The sequence below is a fragment of the Petaurus breviceps genome, unplaced genomic scaffold, assembly GCF_028583685.1.
Source record: "Petaurus breviceps papuanus isolate PSGF00001 unplaced genomic scaffold, PetGlider_PUasm1.0 186, whole genome shotgun sequence".
NCBI lineage: Eukaryota > Metazoa > Chordata > Mammalia > Diprotodontia > Petauridae > Petaurus > Petaurus breviceps.
Genome location: NW_027185798.1, coordinates 17509045 through 17524124, shown reverse-complemented (window position 1 = coordinate 17524124; position 15080 = coordinate 17509045). Strand labels below are relative to the sequence as shown.

Sequence of the window (15080 nt, the reverse complement as noted above, 5' to 3'; positions counted from 1 at the left end):
GAAGCAGAGAGGTGTGAAGACACCTGAAAGCAGCCTCCAGGAGGGAAAGCCACAGCAGGTGGGCAGGCAGACATCTGGCTAACCTTTCCTCACTGAATGTGAAAGTCCACAAGAAACCACCCAAGGGACAGGATGCGACATGGCTCTGTCCAGCCTGATGCTGGGCCATGGCTCCTTTCTACCCAAGACTAGGAGAGCAGGAGAGAGAAGTCTGGCGTGGCCTGGCATGGCAGGGCCTAAAGGATCCTCTAAGGCCTGAGGTGCTGGCCACATCTGCTCAGGACAGGGGGAGGGCACGGGCCCCAGCAGCAGAGGGCCAGGGCCCTCCAGCTCTGCCCCAAACTGGGAGTAAGAGTCTAGGCGAGCATCTGCTCTGTCAGCCTGGGCAGACCCTCGGCTCTCCTGTGACATTTAAAACAGATTGCAGAAAAGAACGTCTCCAAACTGTGAAACAGCAAACTCTGGAAGGCTCCTCTACCCAGCTCTCTTGTTTAGAAACTGTGTGTCCTCCTTGCCTTTGCTGGGCCTCAGTTTCCTCTCCCAGAAAATGAGGACAAAATGAAGGTGAGCTTCCCCCACAGACAATCATGATGTCTGTGCCCCAGACACAGACACAACCTCCCCAGCGCTGCACCCTTCCAGCAACAAAGCACAGTCATGGGGGTGACAGATACTATGACATGCTCACACACACAGTGCATGAAAATGGACAGAGAATGTATGCACACATCTACACTGACAGTGCAGACGGTGCATCTGCACACACTGGCAGGGACACACACATGGGCACACGTGGTGTGTGTACTCACACACATGTAGACTGCCATTCACACTTGCACACACATGCACACAGCACACTTAGTGTCTGTGTGTGCACAGATACTCAGACACACTCACACACACAGACATGCATGCATATGCAGACACATGCACATGTGAACAAACTCGCTCACCTGTGCACACAGATACTCAGACACACTCACTCACATATGCACACACAAACACGTGCACATGCATACACAGACAGGCGCGTGCGCACGCATGCACACACACACACACACACACACACAACACTCAACGCTGCCCCCTGGTCTGGAGGTCATAACTCCACCAGGTCTACACTGAGGGGACTCCTGGACAGCCACTAGTCCCAAACATGTCAGGCAGATCAAGGGACAAGCCTCTGAGGAGCATGTGGCCATACCCTGTCATTCTGAAGGGCTTGGGATCTAAGCTGTACTCACAGGACCTGAAGGTGAAGGGGCGGGGAGGGGGTCACATTTCCTGCGCAGGCCAGCCAAAGACAGAAATCCAATCTCCCTCACCTACCAAGAGCACGTGTTCCAGCTACACTTATCAGAGGCTGGCATGGGGTGGTGCCCTTCAATACACATGGCCACTCAACCTCCCCCCCCCACTGCAAACAGCTAGAGAATGTGACTCAATGCCACTTAGAAGACCCTGGTATGCCCCCTTGCCAGCCAAGGACAAGGGGCCCCCTGCTGACCCTGGACCCACCTTGCCCAGGCCATGGTGGTGGCAGCTCCATCTCCTCCCTCTTCTGCTCTGGCAGTCCAGAGCTCTCATCCCCATGGGGCCCTGGGCCCTTGGGACTGGAATGCTCTTCTTGGGAGATAGAGGGACTCCCAGTGAACGCTGAATTGGATTCTACAGCCCCCCATCCACCCTGCCAAGGAGAAACCTGTCTCTCTGCCTCTAGTTTATGGGTGGGCCCCCAGCCCTGGGACTCATGGCTGCTATATGTGAATGGGGCTTCACTGGCAAGACCCACCCCACCAGCTGCCCCTGCCCAGCTGCCCTCTTTAAAGCCAGCACTGCTAGCTTCAGGTTTCACAAGGCCCTGCTCTGCTCCATTGGCCTGAGGACAGGCTAACTCCCCCCACTTGGTGCCTGACTCAAGGTCGGCTGGAAGGACAGCAATAGGGCAGGCATCTAAACGTACTCGGAAAACCTGAAAGTTTCCATCACTAGCTATCTCTACTCCAGGGGAGCCCAGAATCCTTCTCTCTGCTGTGCTCAGTCCCTCACTACTGGCTAAACTGCTAGGGATAATATCTGGGTAAGGGTCCCTGGCACAGGGCGCATCTGACCCACTCTGCACTGGCAAGGGGTTCTCAATGGGAGGCTTGGGAAGGAGGGGGGCCCTCTCCTCATCTCTGGCAGGAGCAGACAGAATGGCTTCTGCCAGCCGCCAACAGCAATTGGCACAGACCCCAGCCCAGGACATTGGGGACGGCCTCACCAAAATGTCCTTCCTCGAGAAAGTTGCTACCAGATCGTCTTGTAAATTCCTCTGGGGTGTGGTGGAGTGGGGGGAATGATCTTTCCCAGAGTCCCACAATTCTTCTTAGATTTGTGTGCCTGGAAGCCCACAGGCGACCCAGCCCCGGTACCCCTCCCTTAGTCACACATTCTAGAGAGAAGAGGGCAGTAAGGGAGAGCAAAGGGGAATGTGAATTCTTCCTCACTACTGATCTCGTGACCCAGCCTCTCAGCCCCCAATGAGGAGCTGGCTTGCCCCCTCCCACCCCCTGAGAAATACTAGCCTCAGAGATGGGAGGGGAATGAAGCCAATTCTTTCCTCCCTGCAATTTTCCCAGGAGCAGCCCAGCTGGCAGCAGGAGAAATGTAAAGGCCCTGAAAGAAGGAACAGGAGAGGGGCTAAAGGAAAGCAGCCCCCAGCCTCAGTGGAACTGCCAAGTTAGCCTGGGCCAACAAACTACTCTGCTACCTGGGCCTGGTTAGGACTGTTCAGGCATGGATACTCAGCAGTGATCTAGGACCTTATTTGAAAGGGGACACACTTCTGCTCATCTCTACAGACCCTCAGGCCACAAATGGCCTTGGCACAGACCCAGCTGCAGAAATCAGTCCAGGAAGGAAGCTGAGGTCTACAAATCTTAAGTGTTTCCTCCAGCCTCCTCACAGGAGGCCTCCATTAAGCTCTAGGAGCCCAGGCCCCTGAAGATCCAAGGCCTAGATCCTACATCTCAGACCTCAGGAACCTGGGTCTCCTCTTAGTGGCTTCCAAGGTCCTTTTTGGCTCCTACTCTAGGCTGCTGTCTGTCAGGCACCCCCTTAACAAGGGGTACTTCAAGATTGATGCTTCGGTAGATTGATATCGATAAAGTTGACAGAACATCCTAACTACACAAGGCTTCCATCCACAATGTCCGCTGGGGGTGGGGGAACTTCCCTACTCTCAATCTTGAGCTAACTAATGTAGAGAGACAGGGAAGGAGGAAGGCTGCTGCAAGCTGTTTTCTGTTACTCATTCACATTCCCATTTTTCAAGTATGGGGTTAGAGGAGCTTTGTTGACATTGTATTGCCTCCCCCCACCCCTGAAAAAATGTCTTCCTTATCCAAGGCCCTCCCTCTCTCACTAACCCATGACTGTCTCCTGAAAAAGGAGCCCACAGAAGCTATGTACAAGTCTCTTGGACTGCCACCCTAAGAAGAGCCCCTGTGGCCTTTCACCCTTTGAGGCTCTCAACCAGAAGCCTCATTCCCCACCCTCTAACTTCCACTATGGAAATTCTCAGGGTGGAAATTAGGCCATGAAACCCAAGAAAGTGAGAATGAGAGCGTCTTGAACTTAATTCCATTACACAAAGGTCAATCCCCTTCCCCTAGGTAAGGTGAGCCCAATTCTGAAAGCCTAACAAGTCTGCATTCTTACTAGGAAACTGAAGGCTCCTTTCTCACTGGGGGGTTGCAGGACACACCCCCTCCTCCTCCTCTACTTTCTTCTCCTTGGGATAGGACAGAGAAGACAGGATACTCAGGGCCTTTTTCGGATTTTGTTTTGAAATCACTGGGAGTTTGAGGTCATTTAGCCTTCACCTTTCATTTCACAAAGTGGGCCCAGGGATGTTCACTTTCCCAAGGTCACACAGTCTGTCAGCAGCATAATGCTTTCTCCCATTCTGTGCTTTATGTCTGACCACCCTCCCCCTCCCCCAACCAAAGGAATGCAATGTAGCCTCTTGCCTTTACCCTTGAAGGGGGTTGGCCTGTGTCCTCCACCCAGTCCATCACCAGCCCTCCCATCATCCTGACATAGGAAAGTATTCAAGTATTTCTCTTAGGGCCTCTTTGGGAAGTGAGGGGTCCTGGGGGGACAGAAAAATAACCTGAAGGGGAAATCCCAGCTCTTCGAAATCAATTTTGCCCACCCCTGAGCAGTCCTATTCTCTCTACTCTAAATCTCACATCCAACAAGCAAGAGAGAGGAGCAAAATGAAGTTGTCACAGTAACTTCTTATTTGCCTATAACCTGATTGTTCTCCATCTGTACAACCAAGATCAAGGATGGTTTGAGGCCTGGAATGGAAACACACACACACACACACACACACACACACACACGAAAGAAAATGATCGAGGTTGCTGGGCGTGCACTTTCCTGCTCCCTGTTCCCTCCTCCCTTCTCCCTTCTCCCCCCCTCCCTCCTCCCCACTCCCATCGAACACCTGGCCTAGCTTCTCTCACTGGAGTCTGGATCAGGGCCCAGGGCCCTCCCAAGGCCTAGCCAGGCCTCAACACTTTCCCCTAAAACACAGCTGTAGGTAACCCTGCCCAGTGAGGAGTTACACCCCTGCCCGGGGGAATCTACAAAGAAGGGGAGACTAGACAGCTACCAGGCTTCTCCTCCCACACTCCATTCTCCTGAGTAAGGGGGGTGGGAAGTGGGAAGATGCTGGCTGCAGTGGTGAGGGGAGCTGCTAACAGAGGCCCTGAAAGAGACAGGAGCTGATGGGGGACAGGACCTGACTACTCCAAGCCAGAAGGTCACCTGGGAATCTCTGCTGGAGTTAGGGTAACAGGCTGCCACGGGGAATGATCACCCCGACCCCCCCTCGATTGCCCCCTGTCTTCCTGCAAAGTCTAAGCCAGTTGTTCCACACTCTCAAAACCCCACAGCCTGACAAAATGCTGGCTTTCCCCAAGGTGATCAGCCGGAGGGCAGACACTTAGAAAAGAACACAACACAGCAGAAAGAACTTGAAAAACCTGCCTGCTCTCTTCACCCCTACAAGCTAATCTTTTTGCCAGACAAAGGAGAGGGCCTGTAAGTGCCCCTCTGCTCAGCCTCAGTTTCCTCCTCTCTGAAGGAGGGGCTGGCCTAGATGAGCACTAAGCTTCCCTCAGCTCCAATACTCCATGGCTGGCTCCCCAGAAGGAACAGTATTTGGAAGCCTTCAGCCCTTCAAGGCCCAAATGCCACAGATTCTGTGACCAACCCCTGCACCATCTCTAAGTAACAGCCCCAAGCTTCGGTTCCTATTTTCCATTTATAATATGAATACTCTATGCTTCCCTATCAAAGCACACTGAATGGAGAAGAATGGGGATAAAAAAGTAAAGTCAGAGACACCAGGTGAACCCACCCCCTGACCCCAGGCCTGGATCTCTTAACTTAACTGTGTGTGTCCTTGGGCTGAACCTCTCAATTTCATCAGCTGTAAAACAGTCATGACAGGAGTAGAGATTTTGAGCTGGAAGGGACCTCAAAGATCACCCCCCCAAAATCTCCAGTGTCCTGTCTACCACCACCTTCCCTGACTGCCCTAGAACCAAACCAGTGTAAACATCCTAATGCCTCATCTGATGGTGAGTGGCTAACACCAACCCTATCCTCTGCCAAAAAGGAATCTAGTCTTCCCCACCTCTCAACCCTGGTCCCAGGCTCAGAGAAAGCCTGGAGACCCTGACTGAGGTCACCACCAGCCATACTACAGCCCTGTCCAGGACCCAAGGATTCACTCAGGGCAACAAAGGAGAAGGTGCCTATAAAGTTCCAACTTTTGTAGGCAGCAACATGCCAGAGCAGAGGCTGGCCCAGCAGGGCTCACTCACTCCTCTAGGAAAAAGAATTGGGAGAAAGAAGGCATACTCCTTACCCCAACAAAAACCAGGGTAGAGTGCAAAGCCCCCACAGATTGACTGAATTCCAACTGGTCAACCCAGGCTTGGGAACTTGGGGTTGTGCACTACCGGGCATCCCAGAACTAGGAAAGAGTTGTGAGGTGCAAGTACTCAAAGACTCTGGAGGGAATGCCCCGATAGGTGGGCCCAAGAGGGGCTGAAGGGACCCAAGAGAAAGTCAGAGAAAGCTGGCCCCACCCCTGCCACTCCCTGCTTGGCTGACACCTGCCCCACTGGGATGGGAGGAGAGGAAGGAGGAGAGGGGAGAGAAGAGAAGGGAGTGGAGAAAAGTTGGGAGGGAGGGGGAGAATCAACACCAGTGAACTTTGCTTTAAAAACAGCAGCTCTGGAGCTGACCCATTTTTCGCAATAAGGTGGGTTAATGATCAAGTTAGGATGCAAACTCCTTCCCTGCCACCCCCATCCCTCCACGTTTCCCAGGGCAAGGCCACGGTTTAGGAAAAGGGGGGAAAATGCACCAACCCAAGAGACTCCTCCCAGCCTGGCCCCACACACTACTCCACAGGGAAGGCATATGTACTGACCCAAGAAGCCCTCAGGGCTCCTGCTCCAGACATTAGAAAAACCATCTCCAGAAATTCACGTTATCTTTTCAAAACTGCCCAGGCCCATAAGACATGAAGGTCACACCTGAGCCTCCCACCAACCATGGAGGGCTGGGGAAAGACGGGTCACTGCACAGACTGGACAGAAGTAGGATGGGTCCGGAGGGAGGACGGGCTCCTGGCCAGACTCCCACCATCCACGGCAAACCCAGGGCCGGGCAGACGATCTGACCCCTGGCTGGGAATGAGATCAGAAGCTCCCCCACGCAGGGGGCAGGGCACTGAGCTGGCCTCAGCAGGCCCAGGCTCCCCAAGTGCCACCCGCCGTGGGAGGTGCTGCTGAATCCCAGGAGCATAGCGCCGGCCTCCCCCCTTCCTCAGCACCCCCATCACTCTCACCCAAGAAGGACGTGCGGAGAAGGAGCAGGGCCCCAGGACCCTGGCCAGAGGACACCGTGCGGGCCTGGAGGCCCGAGCCTCGCGCATTTCCACAAGCCAACACTTGGGGCCTATCTGCAGGCAGGCCTGGTGCAGGGCCTCGCCGGGTCACCCTCACCACCCTGGGGCCGGGGGCGGCAGCAAAGGCCCAGGCGATCTTGGGCCGCAGGAGGGGGACAGGGAAGGGACGTCCCCCAGCTCCTCCCCACACGCCCGGGCCTGAGCCCTGACAGCCGGCGGCGCCCACTCCCCACGCACTGCGAGCCGAGGGCCTTTCTGCCCCCTCCCCACTGGAGGCCCCGGAGCAGAAAGGGGAGGGGGCAGCATCTATCAGGCTGTGTCCCTTTAACGGTGGGGGGAGGGGGGACCACGTGCAGAGTTGGGGGGCGGGGGATCCCCTGATGGGACAGCACAGCCAAGGGAGAAGGCCGGAGGGCTCACGGAGTCCCGGGGGCCGCCAGGGAGGAAGGGTCCAGCCCGGTGGGTAGTGAAGGTGACCTTCAGGAAGGGGGTGGGGCGGCAGAGCGCAGCAGGCCCCGCTTCGCCCCAGGGCCCGGCCCCCTTCTCACTAAGGAGCCCAGGGATTTAGAGCAGGACTGCGTCTAGGAGAGGAGGGTCCTGGAGGGGTGGGGAACAGGGGCCGGGGGAAAACAGGGGTCCGAGGGCGAGGATGGGGAGGGGGAAGGAGGGAAGGGTGACTGCGGCCTGGGAGGACCAGGGTCCTAGGGGAAACACGGGGAGACAGGAGATCTGGGGGTGACGGGGGAGGGCCAGGGCTGGGGGAGGGGTATGAGGTGGGGAGAGGGAGCCGGCATGCCCAAGTCTGAGGGGGTCTCAGATGGGGGTCTCGGGAAGGACAGGGGAGAAGGGTCCGTGGTGGTGGTGGGAGACGGGGAGGCTCAGAGGCGGCTGTCAGGGAAAAGTCAGAGGGGGCTCCAAGGTCGGGGGAGACGGGGAGGCTGAAGCCGGGGCGGGGGGGATCCAAGGTCGGGCCTGGCGGGTCATGGAAGGGGGTGTCGGGGAGAGCCCTGCTGCCCCGGCCCGCCCCGCCCCCGCCCCGCGCTCCTTCCCCGCTCACCGGCCGGGCCGGGCCGGGCCTTCCCGCCGCCCTGCGGGCCGGGCTCCCGGGGGCCCTCGGCAGGGGCGGCGGGCGGCAGCTCGTCCGTCTTGATGACCATGGCGGGCCGCTGCTGGGGCTCGGACTCGGGTTGGGGACTCCGGCTGGACCGTCCGCTCTCGCTCGGACCGCGCCTGTAACCCAAGCCGAGCGCCCTGGCGCCGCCGCGACTCCTGCGGGGAAGGACGGAGTCAGGCAGCCGCCCACGTGGTGCGCGGCGTCACCTTTGACCCCCCGCCGCCGCTCCCCGCCCCGGCCCCGGCCCCGCCCCGACACCGCCCCCGCGCACGGCGGCCCGCCGAGGACAAAACGCCGCGCGCGTGCCCGCCTGCCGAACGCCTTAAAGGGACAGGGTGCCCGGGGCGGGCCGGAGACGACGTTCTCCGAGGCTAGAGACTCCGGGAGGAGGGGCATCCGGCGTGACCTTGAGCTGGAGTCAAATGCAAGAACCTCCCCCCAGGCCGTCGCCCGTGTCCTTCCACTTGGACAGGCTAAGGCTGGAAGGGAAATTCAGGGTGGCTAACGCAGCTCCCTCAGATCCCCAGAGGACTGAGACTCAGTCGGGAGGAGTGGGGAAGGGGCTTGTGCAAGGTCACAAGAATCACTATCAGTTTGCCTCCGAGTCTCTCACCGCTCGCTCCATCCTCCCCAGGGGCACAGAGCCGAACACCCCAAAAACCTTCAGTAGCTCCCACCGTCTCTGCAGTAAACGAGGCGCGACCCCCTGCAAGCTGCCCGGCTTAGTTCACAAGCCTGCCCTTTGCTGGCGCTGGCTTTCCCCCGACCCGGCCAAGCGTCCCTGCAGTTAAGCTTGGATACTTGGTGAAAGGCAAGCAGGCAGCATCTCTTCTGGCCCCTGCTTGTATAGACCCGCGATGCCCTAGGGGGTGCCCCCACTTGAATCCAGCCCTCCTCTAGCATCCTGCTGGACACAAGGCGGACCTTGGGACGCCCGAAGGGTCAGCTAAACCAAGCCCCTCGTTTTTATACCCCAGGAAAGCGAGGCGCAGAAAGTCAAACTGTGACATTGTCAAAATCACACAAACAGCAAAAGTCTGTCTCTTCTCAGTTCTCTGATCTCACCTCGGCCAGGAGGCTTTTGGGTTTTTTCACTCAAGTCATTAAGTACCTACTATGTGCCAGTCATTAATTATACTAAAGGGCTAGGGATATAAAGATAGGCCGACAAAAAAAAAGTCCCTTCGCTGGAGAAACTTCTCCTCTCCTCTCTTCCTCTTCCTCTTCCTTTCTCTTCATGACTTCCCAGCCATTTGCCCACCACACTTTTCCTGCCATTACTCTTATTCTCTCAGTCCCCAGAACCTTGGACTCTGTCCCCAGCCCTTGGGCTCTTGCTACCTGAGCCTTTCTTTATCACAGCTACGGTAGTGGTACTTCCAGCTGGTCTCTGCTGCCTCCAGCACACTACCTCCTCCTCTCCATTCTTAGTCCCTTTCCCCACTGTCTCATATGATCTTCACCACAATCCAGTAGGTACTATTATCCTCATTTTAAAGATGAAGAAACTGAGACTGAAAAATGTTAAATGACTTACCCAGGATCTTACAGCTATTAAAAGGTCTGTCTGAGGTCACATTTCAATTCAGGTCTTCCTAACTAAAATCCAGTTCTCTAACCACTAGGCCGCTTAGCTGCCACCTTGAGGTCTAAGATTGTCTTGCTTGTTTGTATGTGCACCCCCCAAGGCTTAACACTGTCTGGTTCATAGTAAGTGCTCAATAAATGAGCTAGTGTCTATCTTTATCATGCTCCACACAGCTGGCTTTCCCAGAGCTTATCAAACCTCGTCAAACCTCCCACCCCAAGCAGATGACCTCTTTGTCCATGTTCAGCTCCATAACAGTAGATGTCCTTCAAAGCTCTGTCCTGGGTCCTCTCCTCTCCTTTTCCACATTCTTTTTCTTGGTAATCTCATCAGCTCCCCAGGGTTCCATTATCTCTATGTAGATGTACAAATTCAGCCCTAGCCTGAAATCTCTAATCAATCAATAAGTATTTATTAAGCACTTATTGTCAGATACTATGCTAAGAACTAGTATATAAGAGTATTACATATACATGTACACACATATATACATATTCAAATATATATATTAGATAAATAGATATACTTCTCTGCCCTCAAGAAGTTTACAGTCTGATACCTAAACCAGGAAGAGCCAAAACAGAGAAAGAAAACTATAGACCAATTTCCCCAATGTATATTAATGCAAAAATTTTAAATAAAATACTAGCAAGGAGATTACAGCAATATATCACAAGAATCATACACTTATGACCAGGTGGGATTTATACCAGGAATGCAGGGCTGGTTCAAAATTAGGAAAACTATCAGCATAATTGGCCATATCAATAACAAAGACAACAAAAATCATCATCTCAACAGAGACAGAAAAATCTTTTTGACAAAACACAACACTCATTACTATTTAAAAAAAAAACACTAGAAATCAATGGAACTTTCTTTTAAAAAAAATAGTATCTATCTAAAACCAAGAGTAAGTATTATTTGTAATGGAGATAAACTAGAAGCCTTCCCAATAAGATCAGGATGTCCATTATTAGCACCACTTTTCAATATTCTACTAGAAATGCTATCTATTACTGCAAGACAAGAAAAAAACTGAAGGAATAAGAATAGGTGAGGAGGAAACAAAACTATCATTCTTTGGAGACAATATGTTGTTATACTTAGAGAATCCTAGGTAATCAACTGAAAATTACTTGAAACAGTTAATAGCTTTGGCAAAGTTACAGGATATAAAATAAATCCATATAAATCATCAGCATTTCCATATACTACCAAGAAAATCCAACAAGAAGAGACAGAAAGAGAAATTCCAGTTAAAATAATTACAGACAATATAAAAGAGTTTATGTGCCAAGACAAACCTAGGAACTATAAGAACACAATTATAAAACACCTTTCACAAAATATAGATCTAAACAACTGAAGAAATATTAAAAATGACAATTCTACCTCAATTAATTTATTTATTCAGTGTCATATCAAACTACCAAATCATTATTTTATAAAGCTAGAAAAAATAGGGGCAGCTAGGTGGCACAGTGAATAGAGCACTGGCCCTGGAGTCAGGAGGACCTGAGTTCAAATCCAGCCTCAGACACAACACAAAAACTAGCCTTGTGACCTTGGGCAAGTCACTTAACCCCAATTGCCCTACCTTCCCCTCCTCCAAAAAAAAAATCAAGAAAAAATAATAACAAAATTCATTTGGAAGAAAGGTCAGAAATATCTAGGGAATTAATGGAAAAAAAAGCGTGAAGGAAGGTTGCCTAGGTATACCATGTTGAAAACTGTATTACAAGTGGTAATCATCAAAACAATCTGATACTGCCTAAGACATAGAACAGTGCATCAGTAGAATAGATTAGGCACACAATCCACATAGTAATAGTGACCATAGTAACATAGTGTTTGATAAACATAAAGATCCAAGCTTTGGGGGCAAGAACTTACTATTTGACAAAATTGCTGGGAAAACTGTAAAGCAGTTTGGCAGAAAGTAGGTAGAGATGAACATCTCAGACCATATTACCAAGATAAAGTCAAAATGGTTTTATAATTTAGACATAAAGGGTTATATAAGCAAATTAGGGGAGCATGGAAAAATTTACCTGTCAGATCTACGAATAAGGGAAAAATTTATGCCCAGCCAGGAGACAGAGAAGATCATAGGAAGTAAACTGGATAGCTTTGATAATATTAAGTTAAAAAGGGTTTGCACAAACAAGATCAATCTAGCCAAGATCATAATAAAGTAGTAAACTGGGGGGGAGGGGGTGGAATGGGAGGAAGGGGCATAGTTTATAGCAAATGTCTCAGGTAAAAGATTCATTTCCCTAATATACTGGTCAAATAATAACAATAATAATAATAACAACTTCTGCAATTGATAAATGGTCAAAAGATATGAACAGGTAGTTTTAGAAGAAGAAATGAAAACTAACTATAGCCATATGAAAAAATTCTCTAAATCACAATTAATTAGAGAAATGAAAATTAAAACTCTGAGGTACCATCTCCCACCTATCAGATTGGGTAACATGATGGGAAAAAGAAACTGCAAATGTTGAAAATTGTTGTTGTTCAGTCTTTTAATTGTGTCTGACTCTTCGTGACTCCTTAGACCATACTGTCTATAGAGTTTTCTTGGCAAAGATACTGTATTGGTTTAACATTTCCTTCTCTGATGGATTAAGGCAAATAGAAGTTAACAAGTAGTATCTGAGGCCCAATTTGAACTCAGGTCTTCCTGACTCCAGGCCAACTGAAGCTATCCACTGAGCTACCTAATACTCTATTGGTAGAGTTGTGAGCTGATAAAACCATCCTGGAAAGCAATTTGGAGCTATGCCTAAAAGGTTATAAAACTGTACATACTCTTTGATCCAGCAATACCACTGCTAGGTTTGTACCCCAAAGAGATCAAAGAAAAAGGTGGGGAAGCCTATATAAGTACAAGAATATAGCATCTCTTTTTAATGGTGGCAAAGAAAAGGAAATTGAGGGGATGTCTGCCAATTGGGGAATGACTGAGGATGTTGTGGTATATAATTGTGATGGAATAGTATTGTGCTATAAGAAACGACGAACAGAATGGTTTCAGGAAAACCTGGGAAGACTTATATGAGCCAATGCAAAGTGAACTGAGCAAAACCAACAGAACACTGTACACGGTAACAGCGTGATTACAATACTGATCAGACTTAACTGCTCTGTTCAGTATAATGATGGAAGACAACTATGAGGGACTCAGGATGAAAATATTATGCCGATCGAGAGCTGATGAACCCTGAGTACAAATTGAAGTATACTTTTTTTCACTTTCTTTTTCTTGCAACATGGCTAATATAGAAGGATTTTTAAACACAATTTCACTTATATAATTGATATATTGCTTGCCTTTTCAATGGGGGAAGAAATGAAAGGAAGGAAGGAGAAAATGAGGAACTCAAAATTTCTAAATATATATTTTAAAAAGACTCAGAGTCTGTTTGGGGAAGTCAACACATTGATAAATAGTTAAGATGTGATTGACTTCTCTCCAACAACAATGAAAGCCTTGTCCACATCTTAATCTGCCCAGAAACAGGGGGCTCTATCCATTGACAAGAAAACCTCATTTTCTGTGTACACAACTAGCCCCTATGGTTTGTGTCCATATCTTTGAATATTGCAAGTTAAGTTCCCTGCTTTGTGACCACATCCCTGAACTGTTTTGTAAAGTACCCAACTTTTGGAGGCTTCTCCTTTCCTGCCTCCCCTTTCACACCTGCTTCCCCTTTCCTAGCATCCTTCCCTGGGGCTAACTGCCCACATAAGAGCATACCCCCATCCCTAGCTGAGTGCCCAAAACTTGGGTGTAAAAGTAAGCCTGTCTTATCTCAGGTGGCTAGTGCACCTAAAGACTAGACTGTCACTTTTTTGACAATAAAGCTCTTATTTAGGAGAACCTCTGCCCCCTGAATTCTTTCCAGACAACCCAACTCCAAACATCATCTACCTGTTCAGTTATATTTATTTTATATAAGAGACTTACTTGTACAATATATTACTGAACAGATTAAAGGGATCCTAGAGAGCTAACATCAGCACCTGAGGGGCTTAGAAAGGTCTCTGGAAGGTACATTGGGAGCTGAACCTCTGAGGAATCCAGGATTCTGAGAACTGGAGGTGAGAAAGAAAGCATTCTAGGTATGGCGGGGATAGCCATTGAAAAGACAAAGAGATGGGAGATGAAATGCCCTGTGTCAGGAATGGCAAGGCCAGTGCCTGGTCAGAGGATGACATTTATTAAGCCCCTGCAGTATAGAAGGAACTAGGACGAGAAAGAAAAAGTTGATTAGAGAGCATCATAAAATGCAAAATGGATAATTTTGATTACATGAAATTGAAAAGCTTCTGTACAAACAAAGCCAATGTAACCAAGATTAAAAGGGAAGGGAGAAATTGGGAAAGAATTTTTACAACCTATGTCTCTGATAAAGGACTCATTTCTAAAATATACAGAGAATTGAGTCAAATCTATAAGAATACAAGTCATTCCCCAATTGATAAATGGTCAAAGGATATGAACAGGTAGTTTTCAGAGAAAGAAATTAAAGATATCTATAAGCACATGAAGAAATGCTCTAAATCACTATTGATTATAGAAATGCAAATCAAAACAACTCTGAGGTACCACATCTCACCAGTCAGATTGGCTAAGATGACAAAACAGGAAAATGACAAATGCTGGAGAGGATGTGGGCAAATTGGAACACTAATGCATTGCTGGTGGATTTGTGAACTGATCCCACCTTTCTGGAGAGCAATCTGGAATTATGCCCAAGGGGCTATAAATAATCTCAAAACCTTTGACCCAGCAATACCACTTCTAGGGTTATATCCCAAAGAGATCATAGAAGTGGGAGATAGACCCATATGTACAAAAATATTTATAGCAGCTCTTTTTGTGGTAGCAAAGAATTTGAAATTAAGGGGGTGCCCATCAATTGGGGAATGGCTGAACAAGTTGTAATATATGCATGTTATGGAATACTATTGTGCTGTACGAAACAAGGAGCAGATGGACATCATATTTACCTGGAGAGGCTTATACAAACTGATGCTGAGTGAGAAGAGTAGAACCAGGAGAAATTTGTACACAATTACAGACACGACATATGTGTGATGACCAACTTTGATAGATTGGACTCTTCTCAGCAATGCAGTGATATAAGTCAATCCCAAAAGACTCATGATGGAGAGAGATGTCTACATCCAGAGAAAGAACTAGAAAGAACTGAGTTTGTATCCAGATTGAAGCAAACTGCCTGATCTTTTTCTTTTTCTTGTTTGATTTTATTTCCTCTTTACCATTTTTCATTCCATCTGATACAATCCTTCTTTATAACCTGACCAATGTCTAATGTGAAAGTATTTACAGATCCTATACTTGACTATATGTGGCCATGGGTGGG

The 15080-nt window shown here is 49.5% G+C and overlaps 1 protein-coding gene across 4 annotated transcripts in view; it reads right to left on the bottom strand.

The window, feature by feature from the left end:
- Positions 1–8297, bottom strand: part of CLUH (clustered mitochondria homolog) — a 32025-nt gene extending 23728 nt beyond the window's left edge. For 2 of the 4 annotated variants that reach the window (XM_069089627.1, XM_069089628.1), the window contains exon 1: positions 8034–8297. In XM_069089627.1, coding sequence (XP_068945728.1) covers positions 8034–8133 — 100 coding nt within the window. In that variant the 5' untranslated portion in view covers positions 8134–8297. Of the gene's footprint in view, positions 1–1518; positions 4110–8033 lie in introns of those variants that run through there. The other 2 variants (XM_069089625.1, XM_069089626.1) reach the window with 2 other exon arrangements.
- Positions 8298–15080: the final 6783 nt, after the last annotated feature.